This window comes from Chelonoidis abingdonii, chromosome 3, assembly GCF_003597395.2.
Source record: "Chelonoidis abingdonii isolate Lonesome George chromosome 3, CheloAbing_2.0, whole genome shotgun sequence".
NCBI lineage: Eukaryota > Metazoa > Chordata > Testudines > Testudinidae > Chelonoidis > Chelonoidis abingdonii.
Window position 1 is genome coordinate 182,911,288 of NC_133771.1, and position 26,040 is coordinate 182,937,327.

At 42.1% G+C, this 26,040-nt stretch overlaps 1 protein-coding gene across 1 annotated transcript in view; it reads right to left on the bottom strand.

Moving 5' to 3' along the window:
* Positions 1-26,040, bottom strand: part of SRBD1 (S1 RNA binding domain 1) — a 281,147-nt gene that overhangs the window by 73,285 nt on the left and 181,822 nt on the right. Inside the window, exon 18 of the mRNA XM_075064368.1 lies at positions 25,835-25,917. Within this exon, the coding sequence (XP_074920469.1) occupies positions 25,835-25,917 (83 nt within the window). The remainder of the gene's footprint in view (positions 1-25,834; positions 25,918-26,040) is intronic.

The following is a 26,040-nucleotide window of genomic DNA, read 5'->3' on the forward strand; positions in this document are numbered from 1 at the left end:
CTATCTAATCCAAAACTACACTGAGATTTAAAATTCAAATTTCAACTAAGGAAACAGCCTTTTCAGATATTGGTTTTTTTTAACAACAATTCCAACTTCATTTTTCTTACACATTTAGAGAATCACCATCAGCTGCACAAAATGAATACATCTGGGAATATTCCAAACAGAAACAAATTTTGTAAACTGCCATGAAATACATCAGAAAAAGCAATAGCTTTTGGTTGGTATTTTTCTTTCCCCAAGTTATTTTACATCCAATACAATTTGATATGAAGCATATAGATAACAGTGAGCCAACAGGGTAACTGGAACAAGAATCCTGATATTTTGTGGCAGCATGTGTTGCTATGTATAATCAGCACAAACTCTTTTATAAACAGTACATATGAAAAGAGGTACAGCTGGTTCTCGCTTCTCATTCCCCTTCATTCTCATCTGGGAGATGCAGCATGCCTGCATAAGGTACTCATTTCTTCAACAAGAATAGATCTTCAGTTAAAACTGAACATACATGCACTTAGTCAAGATGGCATATGTCTAGGGGGTAAAACATTCAGTGTGATGCGCAACAGTTGGCCTCAGTATTCTCATTATTGTTAATGGGAATTATATAGCCAAATTCTATTTGCTCCATGAATATCTTCTCTGGACGATATTTAAAGATGTAAAATTATATAATGAATCCCTTTGAAATACCAATAAAAAAAAAGTGTGAACCACCATGCAAATTACTAAGAATGGGTCAAGTGTCAGATCTATAAATTCATTTAAAATATCCCATTCGAGCCCAATCTCAATACAAATACAGACATGCAATATGCAGAAAAATTAAGTCTACATCCCACTATTATATATTGTCAATATGGCCCTTGTTGATTTTTTTCCCCTTGACTGCGAAAACAACATTTTTGTACCTGATGTAGTAGTTACTTTACATTGCAATGAAATGTCAATTTCTGCCTCCTCCTCCTGCTCCCTCCAGAATACCTAAATTGTAGGCCATTGGTACTGACCCCCTCTGCTCATGCAAAATGCAGCTACCAATCCACAAAGGAACATTTATAAAATAAGCCTCGCTTATTTGAACTGTAACATTGCCACCACTGGACTTTGACACTGGAGACTTAAATAAACAAAAATAAACTTAAGTAATAAACACTGTACGTTTTATGGAACTGTACAAACCTAAAGGAAAATAGTTCTTCTAGCTAACAACCTCTTGGTAAACTCAATGAAAATTTTAATATGGTTCACTTATCTCTTTTGAATTCCCAAGAAATAAGGGAAAGGGAAAAAAACCTGCCATTCTGGAAGATTTTTGGCCTACTTTGCCTCTCCATTATTTCCATTACTGGAAAGTAAGGGTGAGGTGAAGGCCCTTTGTACTGGGGTGAACAAGTTCCTATGTACTACTTAAGACCTGCACTGCAGTAAATTTCCATCTCAAATTCATATCTATTCATAACACAGAAAACAGAATGAGATTAAGTGGAATTAAGTTCATTTAGAAGAAGCAGCAACAGGAATACAGTTTAAAAATGGTTGTGTCCATAGGTGTAGGTGAAAGGTCTTGTGAAAATATAGTTAGCCTGCTCTCTGTGAAGATAGGTTTTCTACTACTGACAGAGTACTAGTGGTCATATTATTCAAGTTTAAAATGAGCCAGATAGTCAACTTTTTAAAAAAAATGTCTCACATCTATCCACAGACTTAAGGTTTTGTAAAGTTCAAACATAATTTTAGAGTCATCATCATCTGGATGACAGCAATAAAGACAACATTCATTTTAAATAAACCTGCATTATATACAGTTGAGTAAATTTGAATTTGTTTTTGATATAAGGTCTTCCAAAGTTGAGGCCAACATACTGAAGAAAAATATTAAACTATCTATAACCCTGTGTCAACATATGATGCTACTGGGAATGGTAAGTGAATTAATTTTCCAAGGAAAATTAATTACTTATGACTTACAGTTGTAAAAGCAAACAACGTAACTCTGGATTAGAGCACATTTAATTTCTGTTTGGAATAGCGATTAAATTAATTTCATATAATTCATGGTATGTAATGGAAAGCAGAACAAAGATGAAATCTTAGACAATGAGTAACATAGAAAAAAGTGTATATTTACGTTGCTGATCCGAAAATAAAGGTCACAGATATTAATCTTTGCCTAATGAAACATAATTTTAATTTCTATAACAGTGTTCTTTTAAAAATCATTTACAAAAAATGTTATTAGCCAGATAAGATCTAAATGCAACAAATTACAAAACAAAGAAATCTTGTACAACATAATAATGTCTCTGCTAGAAAATGCAATGAGACTTGTGAGCTTCTGTGACAACTGCTGAACAATACACAAATAACCTTTAACTGCATAAGCCTTGGGAGAAAGCATGATACTAATTTACATTCTTCTTTTTGAGGAGAGGAGGAGGAAAATCACTCATAAAATCAAAATATTTTGAATATAAATTATTATAAACAAATGTGCATACTGTTCTCTTATAACTGAATTGTGCACAATATCAACTAAAGAGCACCTTTCAGTTAACAATAGCTAGTGAAATATATATGCACAGCGGTACATATGGAACCTTCATCCCTGTGTTCCATACTTTGCTAGTTATTCAAACTGTGCCAAAAATAATATTTTCTAAATTTCAGTTCAAACTAAATGCATATATCTTATATAATATCCATGAACATTTGCATTTAATAAACCATTAAATGGCTTAAAATACCAATATAACTTTAAATGCTATTTATGGTATCTTTTTAAAAAACAGAAAGTGAATTCATCACTGATTTCAGACAGCTACTTGACACTGTGAGTGCCCCAAACTAAACTGTAACTACCCAACAGTCCTTTACAAAAATGAAAAAAAAAAAAGTAGTATCTTTATAGTTAAAAAAGAATCAAAGCAGTATACAAATTGATGTAAGATGCCATGAAAAGAAAGAACAGCTCCAGTATTTTCAAGAGAGGCTGCAAACTTTGAACTACATTTTAAGTACATGTATGAAAGCTGTTCAGCAATTTTCCATTGTTAATGAGATCACATCATTTACTAAGGTTTTTAACACTTCTATTTATAAACATGAAACTCAATAGAACAATAGCACACATGCATTTAGGAAACTGTTTTGATTTTATTTGAATAAGTTGTCTCTCTAATGGTAAACTTTATAAATCTTTTTTTCTTTTTGCCTTTTGTTCACTCAGAATATTACCAATCTAGTGAATAGAAAAGCCAAGTCACCTAAAAACTCACAGCTCTATCACTCAATTTTGTTCCTCTTAATCCTTGGCTTCAACATCAGAACCGTGTCTTTCAAGAAGTCAAATCCACCCTATTGGATCACAACTAATCTAGCCTCCTGTCTGAACTAGCTCTGCCCAAGTACATTTATGGAAAGGAAGATCAAACAGTGAAAAATTAACCAGACTGGCATGGAGGGTGTATTGTACATGATAGACTCTATCTCTGGAGTTCAACTGCCTCTAACGAGAGTTTTAGAAATACCTACTCCTTATGAACTATTAACTAAATAGTTAGAAATCTATAATATTATGAAGTATTTTTAACCAGATCTACGTTGCTTGACAACAAAAACTGCCTTTCTAGTAAATTTTTGAAAACTGAGATTTGGTAAATCATACAATTAGAAACAGCTTGATTAAGGGGGAGGAGAAACCCGTCAACAACAAACAGTTGTTTCCTATTGACAGGCTGTAACTAAATTATCCCATCTTAATGTGCTAAAAAAAGGGTGGGTTTTTTTGAGACTGTCCTGATGTAGTTTAAATTTTAGAAGTTACCTAAAAAAACACACATTGTAATAACAATAGACAGCAGCATTAAGGGGGACACTATTGACATTTAAATATTTATTTTTAAATGTATATAATTCAGCTTGGAATACCTGTGAAATAATAAAAATTGTGTTTTTAAATCCTGTCTATGCTTTTTTGTGTGTCTGTGATAGCAATGCAGTTTCTTGGCAGCCTTGTGGGCCACAGGCATAGATGCGGTGGTCTCATTAGGCTCATGCACTGCTCTTAAAGTTCACATGGGCTGATTTTCTTCAGCTCTTAAAGAAACAGCATCTGATCCTGTTGAGCTATTGCCCTGTCTTCAAAGTTGAAGATATTGGTAAACACCTATATTGTACCACAGAAATACTAAGACAAGAATCAGCTAAAAACTTCATATCTCCACTTGTTTTTATTTATCAAAATGACTACTTTCACACAGCCAAAACCTGTACTCTGAACTAAGCCAGAGTACATGGGCTTGTGGCAGGCACTCTTTGGAGGGCTTAGAGGAGAGGAAAGGAATTCTCCACCCAGGATGCAAAGCCACTTGGCAGCTGCTACAGCTTCAAAGATAAAATAGCACCCATTTAGTGCAATCTCTTTATTGTGAAAGTGTAACTTCCAAATGTATATTTTTTTGTTACATAACTGCACTCAAAAACAAAACAATGCAAAATTTTAGCGCTTACAAGTCCACTCAGTCCTAGTTCTTGTTCAGCCAATTGCTAAGACAAACAAGTTTGTTTACATTGAAATGAGATACTACTGACTGCTTCTTACTTACAATGTCACCTGAAAGTGAGAACAGGCATTTGCATGGCACTTTCGTAGCCGGCATTGCAAGGTATTTACTGCATATATGCTAAACATTATAGCCCGCCCTTCATGTTTGGCGCAACCATCCAGAAGACATGCTTCCATGCTGATTGATGCTTGTTAAAAAAATAATGCATTATATTAAATTTGAGAATGAACTCCTTGGGGGAGAACTGTATATGTCTCCGTTCTGTTTACCCACATTCTGCCATATATTTCATATTATAGCAGTCCCAGATGAGAACCGCACAATGTTCATTTCAGCCAACATCAGCAAGAAGATTTGACAAGAAGCAAAACAAATGTGAGATTCTAAGGATAGATCAGCCATTTGAACAAGATTTAAGAACTGAAGTGCCTTCCAAAATCTGAGAGGACGAGGTGTGGAGCACGCTTCAGACATCTTAAAAGAGCACATTCTGATGTGAAACTACAGAATCAAACAACCAAAAAATAAAATCAACTTTCTGCTGGAGCATCTGACTCAGATGACGAAAATGAACGTGTTTGGTCCACATTGCTTTGGATCCGTAATTGAGCAGAACCGTCGTCAGCATGTCTTCTGGAATGTCTGTTGAAGCGAGAAGGGACATACAAATCTTTCACGTCATCTGCCACCTAAAATCTTGCGATGCTAGCTACAGCGAATGCCTGTTCAACTTCCAGGTGACATTGTAAATGAGACATGGGCAGCATTATCTCCACAAATTGTAACCAAGTTGTTTATCTGACCGATTGGCTGAAGGAGGACTGAGTGGATTGTAGTTTACATTGTTTTATTTTGAATGCAGTTATTTTTTGTACAATAATTCTACATCTATAAGTTCAACTTCATGATAAAGAGATAGCACTCCAGTACTTGTATTAGGCGAATTGAAAAATACTATTCTTGTTTTTTACAGTGCAAATATTGTTAATAAAAAATAAATATAAAGTGAGCACTGTACACTTGTATTCTGTATCATTCAACTGACAAGTGGGGATCCCCACGAAAGCTCATGATCAAAACGTCTGTTATCATAAGGTGCCATCAGGATTCTCTTGCTGCTTTTGTATCGCTCGCTTCGACATGAATCAATATATTTGAAAATGTAGAAAACATCCAAAAATATTTAAATAAATGGTATTCTATTATTAACAGTGTGATTAATCGCACAATTAATCATAATTAATTTTTTTAATCACGCGATTAATGGCAATTAATTTTTTTAATTGCTTGACAGCCCTACTTACAACCACCACCAGCATCATTCCCATCATTGCTCTTCTTTCTTGAGAGCTTCCCTATAAGGCAGCTCCAAAAACTTCAACTATGGGCTCATCACAACAGCAAGCTCCACTTAACAGAGGTCAGGTATCTTAGGAACCAGGGCAGGGCCTCTCCAAGTTTCAGCCTGGGCGCTAAAGTGAAAGCCAGTCTCAAGTTTTGCCAAACCCATTCCGATGTGCTACTAGTGCCCTTCTGCAGTACCTAACACCTCATTTATTTGCAGCTTCAAAGTAGACAGTCCAGTGGCCACTTCCCCCAGCACCAGCCAGACAAGGCAGCAAGCATATATAATGCTAATTCAAGTTTGCCAACAAGGTAGGGAATCAGAGCAGCAGCAGACTGGTGTTCTCACTACTAGCCCCAAAAAGGCAGGCTTCACTGATCAGACTGCCAAAGCTACAGCAGTGAAAGATGTGAGCCCTCCTTGCAGTCAGAAGAACTGCTGTTGAGGATTGGTTTAAATGCTGTTAAGGCTCCAGATCTGCAATTTTATTTAGAAACAGTCTTTCAGCAACTTTTGCATCTCTAGCTGACTGAAAAACATCCACTACAGTTTAAGAAGCAAACAGGTTTCACTCAAAAATCCAGCTTTAATTTTTCCCCCTCCATACGTGCCAGGTGCTTCAACACATGGCTAGGGTTTTTTGCCATTCAGAAATGAAGAGCATACAACTCCCCAGCAAAAGTTTGCCAACCAGGAACTCGTAGGATCTTTGCCTGCTTTTCTCACAGAGTTCATGCCTTTCCCACCATATAATTTAGTTAACAAACCTGCAACTAGCCTGTGGATAGATTATACAACCTAAAAGTCCTCCTCAACCTCCAATACGCAGGATTCCATGATTTGATGCTGGGATGCCTGAATAAAATCCACCCCTTCCCACGCTAGTCAAGTGACTTCTGCTTATTAACATGCCCTGGGTTTTTCCTGCCTCCAATGGCCAAGAGCAGTTAGATCACACCAAAATCTCCCACTTCCAAAAGACTTTGTCCCCAATAAACTTTGAGGATTGTTTCCAGCTTGTCTCTCACATGAATTTTAGGGTTATTATTCCTTCTAGCAGTCTATGGAAGTGTTCTTTGCCAATGTAATTTTCATCCAGGAAAACCTTTGGCTATGCCTGACACTGAGAGTAAAGGTACTTTGATTCTTTTAAGGCAGACATTATTGGTAGGACTGGCTTCACTTTTCCTTAGTGGGAAGGGGGTCAAAGAACGCATATCTTGTGAAATGTCATTCACTATGCCCTGCTCTTATGTTCTTTTCTCTCAGCTTTGAGAGGTTTCATATAATCAAAGATGACACTGAATATGGCAGGAGCCGAAGAATAACAACCTTTCTGGCCTTTGGGTTGCAGATTGCTGGTATACAACAAGGGCGCTGAACCTTGCAAAGTGGACCATGTGGACTGTAGGCGGGGAAGTTTCCTTAAATACTGTGCTATAAAGTTTGTCTCATAGTATCATATGGTTCTAGCATTTCACTAGACTGTCACATCTTTAATTGTTTAACCTAAGGCACATATTATATTTATTTCAATGTCCTGCCTTTAGATACAACTTGCAAAACAGAAGTCATGTTGCATACATCCTTTTAATAAATGTATGACTGTTGAGAAGTAGTTACAATATGGAGCATCAGTATCCTTAGACCTCTAGGTTTTTGGCATGTATTCTTTTCAGATAGCCCTTTCAATCAAGACTTAGGACAACACAATTAAATCATAAAAACAACACTCAGAAGATGAGTGATCCATTCCATACTCAATAATCTTGATGATACATATACTTGTCTATTAATTTAGAGAGGGGAAATGAATAACCATTTTATAGGCAAGCTGCACACTTGAGTGTTAAAAGCTGAAATCAGACCATGGAACACTCATTCCTGCTGAACTGTACATTTCCACAACATCTCAGTGAATCCCTCAGTTCTTAGTTGAAAGCACTGTTCACATAATAAATAAACCATCTCATTTCCTTCATCACAAAAATGCACATAGCACCCCCATACAGATTTTTTTTTAAATAAAAGTAATAAAGCAAATCTGGAGGTTAAGGTCGTTATGACAGTCATGCTTCAGAGATTTAAAAATCACTCATTTGCACATTACATCTCAAAAACTCTTTGAAAGTGATTCTTTTATGACATCCAAGCTTCTCTAGTGCATCTTACTATCCAAATATCCTATGATCCAATTAATCCACAATAAATAAATGTAATAAAAGTCCTCAACACAGAAAAATATGGCTTTTCAGATGCAGAGTATCAAGCAATGCACTTCACTCTATACTAATAATGAAAACACAAGGATAGGAAATGTGTACAGATCGTAAGATCAATATACATTTTAATATAAGAGACAGAATGACTCTAATTGTAAACCATTAAAAAGATTATACATGTAGTGTTATGTAGAATTATAAGCTAACCCTGCTTGCAAACATAAAACTACACACCAATCCTTTATAATTATTAATATTATTGAGAGAGAGAATGAGCAAGAGTAATATTTCTTTTATATCAGTCTCTTCTTGTTAGCAATTTGCTACTCTAACATAATTGTTAGTTTCCATCAGTTTTCAAGTGGAGAGAGAAAATGCAATACAACAATGCTCCTAATTTTATGCTTGTTTCATTTGGGTCTGTTTAAATACTTCCAGATTGTTTTGGGTAAAGCTACTGAAGCGTTAGCCTTCTATTACAATCAAATGGACATATGTATGTTTGTTTTTTTATTAATGATTTAAACATAGGTACCTAATATAAAGTCTGAATTTTTGTCGAATACCTTACACTTTATAGTAGACATTCTAGTCATGTCTTTTCAAAATCAACCTTCTAAATACACCTCTACCCCACTGTAACGTGATCCGATATAACACGGGTTCGCATATAGCGTGGTAGCAGCGGGACTCCGGTGGCACTTTGAAGGGTCTGGGGCTCTGGCTGCTGTGGGGAGCCCGGGCCCTTTAAATCCCACTGGAGCCCTGCCGCCGCTTTAAAGGGCCCAGACTCCTCGCAGCAACCGGAGCCCTTCTAAATAGACTTCTATCCCGCTGTAACTCGACCCGATATAACATGGGTTCGCATATAGCGCGGTAGCAGCAGGGCTCTGGTGGCACTTTGAAGGGTCTGGGGTTCCGGTTGCTGCAGGGAGCCTGGAGCTCTTTAAATCACCGCTGGAGCCCTGCCGCCACTACCCCGGGGCTCCGGCAGCGGGGCTCCAGAGGCACTTTAGAGGATCTGGGGCTCCAGCTGCTCTGGGGAGCCTCGGGCCCTTTAAATCCCGCTGGAGTCCAATCGCCCCTACCCAGGGCTGTGGCAGCAGGGCTTCACCAGCGATTTAAAGGGCCTGGGGCTCCTCGCAGCGGCTGGAGCCCGGAGCTCTTTAAATCACCGCTGGAGCCCTGCCGCCACTATGCCAATATAACGAGATTTCAGCTATAACGCAGTAGGGATTTTTCGCTCCCCACAACCACGCTATAGCGGGGTAGCAGTGTACCTCCAACCTATATTTGATATCTACGTATTTTAAGCATTGAAGCTCTAATCAATTTGTCTCACACAAAGGGCTTTCATGAAGGAATTTAAAACAGTGGTGAAATTCTAGGTGATGTTATTTAGTTGAAACCTGGAGTTCACTTACTAGCCAGTACAATGAACCCTTCAAATGCACATACTACTACTAGAGCCATCACTGGAGGGCCACAGAGATAGGGGGCAATACTGCTACTGTGTCTGGTTTGTGGCTTTATTTAAAATTATAGGAAAGGGCACTGAGCTACTCTCCCAGTACAACCTGCATATTTCTCTCTCTTCTGACCCTCCCTATCTTTCAGGCCTAGGGCCAAAGGGAACAAGGATCAGTGTTGAGAGGTGCCTGCATGGCTATTTGAGTCCCTAGTGACTGTGCATACAAAGTCCGTAGGTAAGAAGAACAAATGGGAAAGAAAATCATCCACCCATCTTCCACGGTAAAACGAAAACCTCCCACTTTCCAGAAGGCAACCAGCTGAGAACCTGCTGTAGCTTCAGTGGAACTACTTAGTGTAGTCACTAAATTCTATAAGATTGGACTCACAGATTTTAAAAATAGGTCAACAGCCATACTACAATAATTTGGACAGGACATTGGAGAATATATCTCCCACTGCCAAATAAAGAGGAAGCAAATCTTAGTGAAACAGTGTTCCCTTAAGTTTCAAGAAAATGGTCCCAAATCTCTCAATATGTCAAACTTTATTTTAAAACAAGCTAGGCTGTATGATATCCAATTTAATTTGGAATGGTAAAGGTCATAGATAAACATTAAAATGCAAAATCAATAAAATCAGAGGAAAAGTGGGAGGAGAAAAGGACAAGAGGGGAAGGAACAGCATTACCATATTTTAAGCTCTTACTATTAAGCATTCCAATTATGCTTCATAAAACCCTCCTTTGATCAGTACCCTCCAGTAGTAGATGGGAACTACAACAGGAATTAGCTCAACTCTTTTCCCTTAAGGAACTTGCTAAGAATATCATTCACAAATTTTATTTGACACAAAATGTTCCAGTTACATCTGGAACTAAGCATACTCTCCTTTTGCAGGTTTGAGAAAAAAATGGTTACTTATCTTTCTGTAACTGTTGTTCCTCAAGATGTGTTGCTCATATCAATTCCAGTTAGTTGTGTGCGCGCGCTGCATGCACGGAAGTCAGAAACTTCTTCTCTAGCAGCTACCTGTCAGGCCGGCTGGGGAGCCCCCTGGAGTGGCACCGATTATGGCGTTCAATATAAGACCATGCCGGCCCGAACCCCCTTCAGTTCCTTCTTGCCAGCTACTCCGACAGAGGGGAAGGTGGGGGGGAGAGGAGGAATGGAATAAATATGAGCAACACATCTCGAAGAACAACAGTTACAGAAAGGTAAGTAACAGTTTTTTCTTCTTCAAGTGATTGCTCATATCAGTTCCAGTTAGGTGACTCCCAAGCCTTACCTCAGAGGTGGGGTTGGATCAAGGAACTGCAGATTGAAGAATCACTGCCAAAGGCTGCATCATCCCAAGAGTGCTGAACCAAGGCATAGTGGGACATGAAGGTGTGAACCAAGGCCCATGTGCCAGAAAGGCAGCAAACGACACCTGAGCTCTCGTGCATGAGTCGTGACAGCAGGCAGAGGGACATTTGCCAAGCTAGAGCAAGTATGAATACACCCAGTGATCCACGACGATATTCGCTGAGAGGAAACGGGAGTGCCTTCCATCCACTCCGTGATGGCGACAAATAACTGGGTTGTTTTAAGGAAGGGCTTTGTTCGGTCTATAGAGAAGGCGAGTGCCCTTGTAACGTCCAGAGAATGGAGACGCTGTGCCCAAAGGTCAACATTGGGTAGAAAACCAGCAGGAAGATATCCTTGCTCGCATGGAAGTGGGACACCACTTTTGGCAGAAAGGCCGGGAGGGGACTTAGTTGAACTTTATCTTTATGAAAAACAATATAGGGTGGTTCACACATGAGAGCCCATAGTTCAGACACCTGACATGTGGAAGTTATGACCATTAGGAAGGCAACCTTCCAGGAGAGAGAGAAAAGTGAGCAGGAGGCCAGTGGCTCAGAAGGAAGACCCATAATGCAGGAGAGGACCAAATTAAGGTCCCATGCAGGCATGGGTGGCTTCGTTGGAGGATGGACTTTCTCCAGGCCTTTGAGGAAACATTGCACGACCAGGTATACGAATACTGAGCACCCAGCCGTACCTGAGTGAAACGCAGAGATGGCCAAAAGGTGAACCTTAAGGGATCTAAAGGCTAGGTGCTGATCCTTTAAGAACATCAGGTAGTCCAAGATGCACAGGATCGAAGCGCAGAGCAGTGACACCTGCCTCTGAGCGCACCAGCAGGAAAACTTCTTAAACTTAGCTTCGTAGCTAAGCCTAGTCAACGGCTTCCGACTTTTGAGGAGCACACGCCTTACCAAGTCCAAACAGGTGCATTCAGCGGGTTCGGATCCTCCAGGCCGTGAGGTGGAGCGACGGAAGGTCCGGGTGCAGGAGGCGACCATGGTTCTGAGAGATGAGGTCGGGGCTGAGAAGGAGACGTAGCGGAGCCTGAATTGACAGGTCCAGCAGGATCAGGAACCAACTCTGGCGTGGCCAGGCTGGGGCTACCAGTATGACACCTGCCTTGTCCCGGCGGACCATGAGAAGCACCTTGTGGACCAGCGGGAACAGTGGAAAGGCATAAAGCAACTGGCCTGACCACGTGATTTGGAAGGCGTCCGCTATAGAGCCCGGGCTGTGACCCCAGAAGGAACAGAAGGTTGGGGACTTCCTGTTGGTCCGCAAAGCAAACAAGTCGAGCCGGGGAAACCCCCAGATGTGGAAGACAGAGTGAATGATGTCCGGCCGTATTGACCATTTGTGTATGAGAAAACACCTCCTCAAGTTGTCCGCCAGTACGTTCTGGACACCTGGTAGGTATGAGGCTTGAAGGGTGATGGAGTGGGCTAAGCAGAAGTCCCACAGAAGGAGGGCTTCTTGGCAGAGCAGCGATGACCGGGATCTGCCTTGCTTGTTCAGGTGGAACATGGCCGTCATGTTGTCCATTAGGACTGCTACACACTGGCCCTGCAAGTGCGGAAGGAAGGCTTCGAATCACCCTGAGCTACTTGATATTGATGTGCAACGACAGCTCACTTTTGTGCCATAAGCTCTGCGTCGCTAGGCTCCCGAAGTGGGCCCCCCATCCCAGGGCAGACATGTCTGTAACCAGGGTCAAAGAGGGTTGAGGGGGATGGAACGGGACTCCGGCACCCACCATCTGAGGATCCAGCCACCAGCGCAGGGAGTTGTGTGCACGCTTTGGGACCATGAGGACCATTTCTAGGCTGTTGCATCCCAGTCAATAGGCTGACACCAACCACGTCTGCAGAGGCCTAAGTCTTAGCCTGGCGTGTTGCTCCACGTAGGTACAGGACGCCATGTGACCCAGCAACCTGAGACACTGCCTTGCTGTGGTGATGGGAAACTTGCAGAGGCTGGTAATCATGCCTGCTATAGCCAGGCGCCTGGCCTCTGGGAGGAAGGCCCTCACTTGGTTTGCGTCCAGGACTGCCCTGATGAACTCTATTGTTTGAGTAGAGGAGAGGACAAACTTGCTGACGTTCAGCATGATGCCCAAGCGACTGAACATGTCTGTGATCAGTTGTACTTGAGACCTGACATGTTGGTGAGACAGGCCCCGTATGAGCCAGTCATCGAGGTACGGGAAGACGTGCATGTGGTGTCGATGAAGGAAAGCTGCCACGACTGCCATGCACTTGGTAAAGACGCGAGGGGCTGTGCACAAGCCGAATGGGAGGGCTGTGAACTGATAGTGCGTCTTGCTCACCACAAAACGGAGGAAACGTCTGTGAGACGGAGTAACTGAAATGTGAAAGTATGCGTCTTTCATATCGAGGGTGGCATACTAGTCTCCCGGATCAGAGAGGGAATGATAGTGGCTAAGGAGGCCATATGGAACTTCAGGTTGACCATGTGCTTGTTGAGCTCCCTGAGTCCAGAATGGTTCTTAGGCCTCCCCTTGTCTTGGAGACAAGGAAATAACAGGAGTAGAAACCCTTGCCCCTGAGCTCCTGAGGCACTTCCTCCACTGCCCTTAGGGCAAGAAGGGATTGTACCTCCTGGACGATGAGTTGCTCATGAGAAGGGTCCCTGAAGAGGGACAAGGGAAGGAGGATGGGAGGGTGGGATGAGATGAAAATGGATAGAATATCCTGTCTGCACCTGTCATAAACAGATAGCTAAGGGTTAATGTTTCTTTTGCCTGTAAAGGGTTAACAAAAGGAACCAAACACCTGACCAGAGGACCAATCAGGAAACCGGATTTTTCAAAGCTCAGGGAGGGAATTTTTGGGTGTGTGTCTTTTGTCTGTGACTCTGTGTGCTCTCTCAGCTGCGGAGAGGGATCTCTCTACTCTCAGTGTTTTCTATTACTCGTTTCCAAGTGTAAGTACACAAGTAGAAAAACAATAGACTATATATTAGTTTTTTTTTGTATTTTACATGTGTGTAGTTGCTGGAATGTTTAAATTGTATTTTTTACTTTGAATAAGGCTGTTTATTCATGGTTTTCTTTAGCAATAGCCCTGTATATTGTCACCTTGATACAGAGACCATGTTTTATGTCTTTTTCTTTTTTTTTAAGCTTTTTTAAGACCTGTGGATTTTTCCTAGTGGCGATTCAGGGGGACTGAGCCTGCAGGCTCACCGGGATGGTGGGAGGGAAAAGAAGGAGGGGGGAGATGAAATTGTCCTCTCTGTTTTGTAATTCAAGGAGTTTAAGTACAGTAATCTCCAGGGTAACCCAGGAGGAGAAGCCTGGGAGAGGGTAAAGAGGGAGAAGGGAAGTGGGTTATTTCCCTTTGTTGTGAGACTCAGGGCATCTGAGTCTTGGGGTCCCCCAGGGAAGGTTTTGGGGAGACCAGAGTGAGGCAGGCACTGAAATTCCTGTCTGGTGGCAGCGATATCAAATCTAAGCTGGTAATTAAGCTTGGAGGTTTCATGCTAGCATCTTATTTTCTAAGCTCTAAGGTTCAGAACTGAGTAGGAAAGTTATGACAGCACCGTGTGGAGGGCCCAGTGGTCCGATGTAATATGGGACCAGGCATGGCAGAAACGGAATAGATGGTTCAAAAAGGGATAATTGTCCAGGGTGAGAGCTGGTAGTCCGTCCTCAGGTGCACCTTCAAAAAGGACACTTAGGGCCTGGGGGCAGCTTGGATTACCCTTGACCCTGTCCAGAGGGAGGACGAGACAGTCTACGTCGAGAGTATCTGCTTCTCTGACGAGAAAAGTCCTGCCTGGGTCTACGTGGGAAGGTGCATTTTGGGTAGTTTGGGGTTTGAATGGCTTTCTTTGATTAGCCGGAATATGCATACCCAAGGATTTAACGTGTTTCTTGTGTCCTTTAAGGTATGTAGGCAGGAATCATTTTGCTCCAGAAACAGGCCCTGACCATCAAAGGGGAGATCTTGGATGGTGTGCTGAACCTCCGGCGGGAGTCCCGAAGAGTGGAGCCAGGGGTTCTGCCTCATGCCGATGCCAGAGTGCGTGCAGCCGCGTCCGCAGCATCGAGGAAACCTGAAGGAAGGTCCGAGCAACCAATTTATTCTCCTCAGCAATGGCCCCCAGTTCTGTATGAGCCTCTGCTGGGAGAAGATCTTGGAATCTAAGGACTGCAGACCAAGAGTTAAAATTGTATCTACTGGTTAGTGATCCGTAACGAGAGACCCTCAGTAGAATAAACCTTTCTTCCAAAAGGGTCCAGCTGTTTAGCGTCCTTTGACTTGGGAGCAGGTCCTTGTTGGCCTTGCCTTTCTCTGGCATTCATCGCGTCCACCACAAGGGAGCATGGAGTGGGGTGGGTAAAAAGATATTCATAGCCCTTGGTGGGGACAAAGTATTTTCTTTCCATCCCTTTGGCTGTTGGAGGGATGGAGGCCGGGGTTTGCCAGAGAGTCTTGGCATTAGTTTGAATGGACTTATTCACGGGAGGGGGCACCCTGGAAGGCCTTTCCGGGCCTAAAATGTCCACCACAGGATCCTCATCCTCCACAACCTCCTCAACTTGGAGGTTCATATTAAGGGCCACCTGCCTAAGCAATTCTTGTAGGACCCTAAAGTCCATCAGAGGTGGGCCAGACGTGGACGTTCCAGCCACAGCCTCATCAGGGGAGGATGAAGACGACTCCACCGGAAGAGCCGGGGCAGAGATTGTGTCTTGATCAGCTGTGGGCAGCTCTTCTTGGGCACCTGGGGTAGCCCCTACCATGGGTTCTGACTCAGCAGGTTGGTCCGGGTCCGGAGGGGGACAGTTGAGGATCGCCTTGAGAGGTCAGGTGTCCGAGCGTGACAATGGTTGGGCAACCGGGGACCCGCCCTGCCTGATGATAATCCCAAGGAGTCCACAATTGCCACTGGAGCTGCCAATTGGGTGCTGGGGGGTCTTGACCGAGGCTTCCCAGATCCGACTGGGGAACGTCCGAAACTCCTGAAGCTCTCCCCGACCTGCCGGAAGGAGATTGAGATCACAACGGCCAAGGAGGAGCAGTGCAAGAATGGAGCAAAGGGGGCACCAAGTCCTTTGGCAGCCGCGGTTCATGCAGAGATCAGCGTCGTGAGGCTGATCATGACCGTAACCGGTGCTGTGGTGGAGAGTGCTGCTGCTCTGGTGAGCGGTGCCGTGAAGCGAATCGGCGTTGGGCCGTGGGCCAGTGCTGTGGCGACAGTCTACACGGGGATTAGTGTTCCGTACGGCATCGGGCCGAATGGTGCCGTGAGGTCACTGAGCATGACCTGGACCTCGAGCAGGACCATGTTCCAGCAGTCGACAGTGACCTCAAGCGGGAATGGCTCCGAGGGTCAGCACTGCGGGACCAGCGTCGTGAGTCTAACCGAGTCTAACCCGGACACTGCCGGGACTCAGAGCGGCGCCAGGACTCAGAGCGGCATGGAGATGCTGGTCTGGGGGCTGACAGTTCAAACATCACCAGTTTGCCCTGGGATGGTACCGGGGAAGGTGCTGGGGCCGGGGGTATCGGGCTGTCATTCTGATAAGCCCTCTGGCAGCCTCGAAGGTATCTGGGGTGGAAGGCAATGTAATCTCTTCCACTTGCACGGTCCCTTGTGCTGGGCTGGCTTGCTGCTCAGTCGGGGCCGGAACAACTGCATTGGCCCTAACGAGAGGTCCTGCCAAGGCTTGTTTCTTTCCAGCAACTGGGGAATGGGAATGGTGCTGAGGCAGGTGTTTTTGGGGCCCGGGAGATCGTCAGTCCCGAGGTGGATGCAGGATCTTCTGTGGCGCTGTAATCAGTACTGCCGGGGGAGCACTGTGCACCAACGCGCTCAGGCCCATGTCTTGAAAGGGCTGCAATGCAGACTCCATGAGGAGTTGCTTGAGTCGAATTTCCCTCTCTTTTCTTGTCCGGGGCTTGAACGCCTTACAGATTTTACACTTGTCAGCCTGATGGCCCTCCCCCAGACACCTAACCCAGGAGTCATGGGGTTCGCCCATAGGCATGGGCTTGTTGCAAGACGTGCAAGGCTTAAAGCCCTGGGGCGGCATGCCCCAGAGCCCCACAGGGCAGTTGTTGAGTGTGAAACTGCCCTCAACTACTAAACTACACTTAACACTACAGAGAAAACACTTAACGCTAACTATTAACAATTAACTACAACGGTAACAATTAAGAATTGGAATTAGTGGAGCACTTGAGAAAACAAGAGACCACTGTTCCAACAACCGTCAAGGACAGTAAGAAGGAACTGAAGGGGGGGTTGGGCCGGCAGGGTCTTATATAGAACCATATCGGCGCCACTCCAAGGGGCTCCCCAGCCAGCCCAACAGGTAGGTGCTAGGGGAAAAAGTTTCTGACTTCCGTGCACGCAGTGCGCGCACACAACTAACTGGAATTGATATGAGCGATCACTCGAAGAAGAACTATACATTCTTATGGAATGTTAATATGCAAGAGATAACTTTCCAAATATGCTAAACAGGAAAGAATTTCTAATGTAGAACAAGAGGATAATATTATGAAAGGATTTTTACACCTTTAAAACTTTTTCAGTGGCCATACATCAAAATTCAGTTTTAAATGTAACCAGGGCTTCATCCGCTAATTGCTTTGAAGACTAGGACCAGGAACCAGCATTGGCAGCTGACTAGGAGCCAGTGGAGAGACTTGAGCACAGGCCTAAGCTTTGGACTTGTGCTCGCAGTGGCCTGATGTGGAGAATGCAGACACGTTCCACACCAGCTGGAGCAAAGGCACTGTTGTCACATTCAGCTACAGATGGACAGGAATTCACCAGAGGAGACAAAAGTATCCGCCAAACCATACCACTACTCTTCTGTGACAGAAGGTTTTTGGCTAGTAGTTCCATTGGCCATGTCCTCACTTTCTTCCCTGACTTCTCCCAACTTTCCTCTCTGCTCTACCAGGGAAAAACACACTGGGCAGAAAGACAGACCTGCTCTATGGAATACTGATGGCTCATAGTCCTCCTGTGTGCAGTCTTTGCAAACTGTACCTTCTCAGCACAGTGGAGCTGAAGTCATTCCACAGGATTAGGGATCTCAGAATCACAGAAAGAGGGTGGGGCGAGGTGGAATTTTACCTAGATAACAAATTATATTTAAACTCACAACCAGAGAATCAGAGCAATTTCTTATATCCATTGATAAAAGTATTCTTATGGTAGCCCTCTTCCCTGTTCAATAAGAATGTCAAAAGTCCAAATGCAATGCATAGTAATATTACCAGAATTCCTTTAAAGCACTGGAGCTTAGCATAAGGCATATCTATTCTAGCTCAGCCATCAATGCAACTATCCTGACATGTTTCCGACCATGAAGCTTCACACCCACAACTTATTCTTAAAAGGCTCTTAAAAAGTTAGAAAAGTATTTTCCATAATAATAAACTCAATTATGTCTACAACAATTTTCAGAGAATTCTAGCCAAATGGAATTTTGGTCCTACCTGTAAATTGCCTCTCTAGAAGGAGCTATAGAAATCTGAAAGTGGGTTTGCTCTCCTCTTATGGTTTATGAGGTAGATGGTTGGAAACTTTAGCATCTTTTTCTTCTTAGCTAACATAACCTCACTTACCATCCAGTAACTTTCCTAACAGCACTAAAATTTTGAACTATAATGTAAAATGAGAATAAAGCAGTACCCAAGGCAGGATTTCAGACTGTTTGATAGTCTTTTAGAAACACAATTTACAAATCCATTTTCTGCTTGAGAAGCTCCAACGATTTGGAAACTGATATGTCTAGCAGTACCTGATATCCAGACAAAATAGGATTTATCTAGGAAAGCTAGCCAAGGATCTATAGCAAGGACACTTGAAAGCTGTCTCAGAGAAAGCTCCCGCACTCAGACAAGAATGGCACATAGAGGGGTATGTTGTTCAATAAATTTCTTCTTCTGAGGCAGATTCTCTCTCTGCCCAGAAGGAGACCACTTTACAAGAGGAGTGAGATCTAATGCCTCCTTTTGCAATATATAATTCTTTAGTGCTGTGACACCCCATACCCCATGTTCACTACTTTTACAGGTTATAATATATTTTGTACAAAGTATGCCTTGTGTGGTATCATTTGAAAACTCATTATCTATATATTATTCTGTTAAGATATGTGTAGCAACACTATGTGTACAGTTATACATTTCTACAGTATTATTGTTACTGAAATATGTTGTAATTCCAGGTAACGCCCACAGACCAGTTACTCAGAGACAAAGACACATTGGCATGCCAGTGTTCAAAATCGGTCACCTAATTAAGCAACCATTCTCCAGCAGGGGAGGTGGTGTAAACAAGAAATTTACATTTCATGACATCAACAAATTCCTGAAGGGCACTGAACGAAGGGGAAGGGTCACAGACTGGAAGGGGACATAGACTGTGAAATGTGCTGCAGCTTATAGTGCGACAAACCTTTTGCTTTTAGGTTCACTTGCTTGTTAAAATTTAGGAATTAGCTTGCAATTTTATCTTTTTATTTCTTTTGTAATCAATTCTAACTTTATGCCTTATCACTTGTAACCATTTAAAATATGTCTTATTGTAGTTAATAAAGTTGTTTTAATGTTTTATCTAATCTACTACGTGTTTGGTTTGAAGTGTTTGGGAAACTTCACTTGAGGCAACAAAGCTGGTGCACAATCATTTTCCTTTATTGAAATGACAAACTTCCTATGAGCTTGTACTGTCCCGGGGGATATTGAACAGTATAAGACACGTTTCTGGGGTAGAAGGCTGGGGCTAGGAATATGCAGGCCTTGCCCTGTATGTAATTCATGAGTGGCTTGGATGGCATTCATGTATTCAGCTGGGAGTGCTTTTACATGCTAGTGACTGTGTATGAGTAGGACTGGGAACAGTGGCTGTTCACAGCAAAGCAGTGTAAAAGGCACTTCTGGCTATAGAGCTGAGGGGACACAGCAGTTCAGCAGTCCACGTTATGCTCTGGGGAATGTCACAGGTGTGTGATCCAGTCCATTTAGCAACAAGTGAACCAGAAGCAGTCCAAATATAGGATAAATGCAGTCAGACTATTAATACAACTCTGTAGGTAGGAGTGTAGGTCTAATGACATTTCAGGAATGCCAAGCCCTTTTCCTATCAGAGGACAAGTAGAAGGGAGACAAATATCCAGAATCATGTCAGGCCTTTAAGATGTTTTCAGGGGAAGTGCAATGAACTGGCTTTGTAACAACAGGTCTGTAAGTTGGGGCATGAGAATGGGGAGCATAGGTGATAGGACAGTCAGCTGAGTACCACGTACAATGGCCTGCCAGGCCACCCAGAAGTTACTAGAAGGAACATTCCTCCATCTGTCTTCACTGTACATAGGACCTTTAGGATAAGTAGAAAGGAGGGGAAAGGCATATAAAGGACTGCTGGCCAGCTGGTGTAAAATGCATCCGTTACCACATACAGGAGGCTCTGAATCTGGTGCAGAATTTTGGCAGTTTGCCTTTCTGTGGAGGTACAAAACTCTCCATTTAAGGTCTCTTGCAGATCATGCAAACTGACATTGAGTATATCTTGTTCAGAGACCATCCCTCAGAACTTATGGTTTGACAACTAAGCAGTCTGCCCACAAACAGGGGTCATGCCAGGTAAGTTGCTGTTACGGCTGAGATTCTTCCTTTTCTCTGTCTATTCTAAGAAAACACTTGCCCTTCTAACATTCTGATCTAGTATGCTCCTGGCAGTTAATATAAGAGATCACCACAGTATCAACGGATGAAATAAGGGCTGACTACTTGGAGACCTTGTTCTTAAAATTCACCTTTCATTCACACCTGGTCATCAGGCAGATAGAGCACTAGCAGAAATGATATGGACAGATGGTGCCTACCTTTCCCCATTCACCACTTAATGCTATTGTGATTAGCCCCCACCGACCTACATTATTGGGTCAAATCCCTCCCATTTTCCTTTATTTTTAGATGGACACCTTCTGAGCCACATCACTGTTGGATTCTGTAAAAAGAGAAGGATTTGTATCTCAGTAAAATGAAACTTTTGTCTCAAGGTAAATACAGTAAGCATATGCTTAAAGACTTTGTGGTCAAACAACACAGCTTGTAGTTGTAAAGCCTCTTTCTTCTTGTTTCCTTCTTGCTGGTCCTTGTTAGGTGGCGATTTAATAGGCTGCCTTTGCCAACAACTGGTGTCAACAATTTATTTTCTATAGACACAGATGATATCTTAAGTAATACATGGGTCACTTAATGCCTTTTCAAGAACATACCTCTCACTCTCTGGATTCTAACTCTTCTCATCCCAGTCCCAGACTCCTTGTCCAGTCCGTCCCATTTCCCCACTGCTGACTCCTCATTCCATCTGTCTACCTCCTACCCGTCCTGACTGGCTCCCAATCCCAGCTTCTTTCCCTGGGCTCCTCATGCAATCTTAGTCCCCACTGTGGCTCCTTTCCCCAATCTCTTTGCTCACCTGGTCTACAGCCTCTTGTCTGATCTCAGTTGCCCCCACACCACTTCACACACTGTCTCCCAGGCCCAATCTTCTGCCATCATCCCAATCTTAACCTCCTTGCCCAAACAGTCCCAGCCTCCCCCTCCCACACCCCATGCTCCCAGTCCCAGTCTCCCTCCTCAGCCAGTCCCAATATCTCCAGACTCCTTGTCCCATTCTACTCCTTTTCCCTCCTCCCTGCTTCTGTTTTTCTCCCCTCTGCATTCAAACCAGGTGCTGTCCCCTTCCTGGGTGCCAGCTAGCGAGTCATCAGGAGCACAGGAGAAACAGGCTCATTGCTTTCAGTCCTGATGCACAGTCCCATCCCATCCCAGAGCAGCTGAGAGCTAGGAAAGTCCTGAGTCCCACAGCCCTGGGCTGGAGCATGCTCAGTCACCATGTGGGGAGGATAGATGTGCAGTTTGGGCAGCAGTAGAATCTGTGAGAGGTTTAAGCATGTTCAGTGAGGGTACAATTTTCATAGATTTTTACCTGTAAAGCTCTAGCAAGTCTCTACTGAGCACATGAAAACTGCAAATTTTCAATGGCTTATAACTTGGCTAAAGTTCGAAAGATTTTCACTAAGACAGCCTTGACACAAAGGTCCCTCACTACCTAATTTCAAGTCCCTACTACAAAGTATATAGACGTTAGAGCATTTCAGAGAGAAGGCTGCAATAATGGTTTTAACATGGCAAAACATACCTTTCTTTAGCCTCATTCTCAGAAACAGCTGTGCTGTTTTTGGCTACAGTTCCCCCAAACAGGCAAAAAGTCGGACATGTAAAATTTCAGCCCAAATGCCTGAAGTTTTGCAAAGTTATACGCAACTGAAATTCAGGTCTTATAATGGAAAGTGTTGGACAATCTTAAGAATAGGCAGTGCTACCAGCTCCATCAATCATACAGTTACATGAGTAATATTCACAAAATATGTGGGCCTAATTTTGGAGAAAAATTTTCAAGCACTATCTCTGAGAGGAAAGTGGTTGGAAAGTGACCACTCATCAGACACAGAATCTGCTTAAGTGAGGAAATTCATCACCTTCAGAGTCTGAATTACCTACGCCCTACAGTGTGGATTTGTTCTTCACAGTGTGCCATAAATTGATTATGCCTGTATGAGGGGCCTGATTGTTTTAGAGGTATTAATATCCAGCAGCTCCCTTTCTCTTGAGTGGAAGTTACTGAGTCCTCAGTATTTTTGAAAATCATGCTCAGATTTAGGAATATAACCATGGACTTAAAACTCTAAATTTAGGCACACAGTTAGGAAGTCTTGGTCGGGATTTAACTGGGAGAAATCACCAGGGTTGGCCATAGGTATTTTGCCTGCCAAGACAGAAAACATTTTTGCCACACCACCACAAGTGGCTGAGCAAAACAAAAAACAATCAAAAACAGCCAGTCAATTAGTGGAGGAAGGGGTGAAAAAAGGCAGAGTGACACAGTGGTGTGGCACACCCACATAAGCTGGGGCCTATGGTAATAGCACAGTTGGCCTGCCCCTGGAAATCACACTGAGGGACCAACCTGCTGATATTCTCAACTTTCATCTATGATCCCCCTCCTCTAGCAGCTGTTCTTCCTTCATGCCAAGAGAACCAAACCTTGGATTTGTTAACTTTATGGACACACTAGAGGGCTCATTTTGGAATGTGGTCATATAAAGGGGCTATTATAGGTTTACTGTTATAGTGGGTGAATAAAATAATGTTCTTTGTCAGAAGTCCATTATCTTCATGTATGTTGAAATATTTCATCTTAGAAATTAGTAAAAGAACCTAGCACCAAGGACAGGCAAGTGTAAAATAACACTTAAAATTATTTTGGAGAAGATTCAGTTCTGCATCTGATACATTCTTTATTGAGGAACTATATCCTACAATCACTCAATGATTTAATAGATCTTTTTCCATCTCTAACTGCTAAGATATAAACAAATAACTGTTTTCCCCAAAGGAAGACAAGTCATAATAGCTTAATATTTTCCCCCTCACAAAGAGTTCTGTTGCCCAAAGGGCAGCAAAACTTTCAAACATGGTAATGCAATTTGTTTTCAAAAGTGTCATAGTATGCTTGGGTAACTCAAAATTCCTTTATACCAATGAACAAGCATCTTATAGCTTATGGGCTGATATTTTCATTTAAAACCTTCTGACAGGAGGTTTCTGTATCTAAAAGTATTATTTGCACCACAGTGTGACTTAAGTGCAAAGGACCAGTGGGAAAACTCGCAGCATCCTGCCTGAACTGCAGTTGCTATTTTGAAATCCCCTTCTTCTGAAGTTTTAAATAATCATTTAGAACACAAGCTAAGATTTTAAATCTTCAAAAGTACTCCAGTGGGCTTACTGCAAAACATATATGTTGGTGGTAGCAGATAATGTGTGCATATGCAGAGCTTTTTAGGTGCTGTGATGTGAGATCTATAAATTCACCATATGTTTAAAGGGATGCTGTCAATTGGACATTTTTTTTAGAATAAGCCAATTGCAAAATATCGGTTTTCTGATATAGTCGCCTTCAGGTCTCCAGGAGTATATTCTGACTTTTTATTTAAAAACAATAAAGGGAGTAGTTACTCTTTTACTGTGTTTACTAAGGGTCTTTAGGTGGTCTCAAGAGCAACAAAACAAAACATGCTACAGATCAGCCTTTCTCCGTTCTCTCTGTGCAAACACCTGCTTTGCTGCTGTTGTAATTATAAGCACCCCTGTAAAGAGCTTTGGGTGAGTGTGCAGATGGGCTCCTCAGAGAGCAGTTCACCAGAGAGATGCAACTGAGGCCAGCAACTGAGTGAAACTTACTATCCACTAAGTGCTGTCAAATGCACACAGCAAAATTAAAGAGAGGAAAAGTACCATCTCCTCCTAAGGTTACTTACAACAATAACTGACACAACATTTTAAGGTGAAGTGTGATTTTCCAAGTTGATAGTGTACACACACTTTTAGGTCACACAGCCTCGAGGCATAGTTTTTTGGAATTTTATAATGGATTTAAATTACATGTATATATACACCTTATATGATACATCATCGTAGAATGATAAATTCATCTCTTTAAACCGGCAAGGCACAGCATCAAAAGTGCAGGTTAATATGCACACTTATTTTAATAAGATTACTAAAACTTCTTTTCCTGTTAATCAACAGCAAAAATAAAGCAACTATCAGAAAGAAACCTTACATTGCATAGGAAATGGATGCTTTTAATTAGCACTTCATGTAAGATTATAATGAACAGGATTGATATTAACCAACCAATTTACAAGTCAGATCTTTACTATATTTATTAAATTAAAAAACAGTCAGTCAGAATCCCAGTTATTCTTAGAATTATAGTATATTTTATCTATAAAAGTAGTTTTTAACAACAATGGCACAGTGAGCAACCTTCACTAGATGGACTGTTGACCAACAATCTTTTGCAATAATACATGTTACTGGATACATATCTCTTATTTTAAAAAGAAAACATTCAACATTATCATGAACTTAACTGGATGTAAAGCTACGTGACCTCTGAACTATATAATTAAACACAGTGTGTTTTATTTCTTCAAACCTTTCAGCTTTTACTTCTGCTCCAACTCTTGGATTCATGAAAGCACCTCTGTTTAAGAGAGCACTTAAGCACGTGTTTAACGTTTCTTACACTTTTGGCATTTCTGTATTCAAGTCACTGGGATTTAAACAAGTGCTTAAGTGGTTTCCTCAATTGAGGGCAATAGTTATTTATTTGTATTATATGTAGCACTTACAGTGTGTGTCTGTGTAAGACAGACAGGCAGATGTAATAAAATGACAGTCACTAAACTACTTCTCAATAACATTAAAGATTTAAAAACTATTTAAAACTAACTATTGCCCCCTTCCCCCAATAACCTCAAGAAACCCACAAAACTATATAAGAATTGTCAAACATTTTCCAGTTCAGCTTTCGTAAATGAAAGAAAATCTGAAATCAATGTTTTTATTACAAACAGTAAGGGAAGAAAGAATGTAGATAATGGCGCCAACCAATGGCTTCTAAATGGAGGATCAATATCTCATACTATTTTACAAAAAGAAATAAAACCCCACTGCTGTAATGATGTGAAAGAGATCACATCATTACAGATCGGGTTACCAGTTTCATCTGATGTTTTAAACAGACTATAAATCTGGCTATAGCCATTTCTAAATCTAAATCACAATTGTTGAAGCCAGAGAATAAAAAAACCCATACAACATAAAAATTGAGTACCATCCCATCTATTCCACACAAATCTTTTAAAGTAGACACATAACTAGTTGACAATTACAAAGCAATGTTTTTGTGTTGTACGATATCATGTTGAATTACTAGATTAAATGATCTGCATTACTTTACCTGATACATTCCAACTCCAATGTGCTTGGGTTCAATTTTCACAAGCTCAGCTAATGGGTCTTGTACACGTCTAGCTATGGAAACTGAAAAATAGAAGTAGAAAACAACTGTGGTTTTATGTAAAGAGCAGCACTGCATAATTACTTTTGTTAGTATTTTTCAGTATCGTATACATTTAATCTCTCTGTTTTTGCCTGGAAAAAATC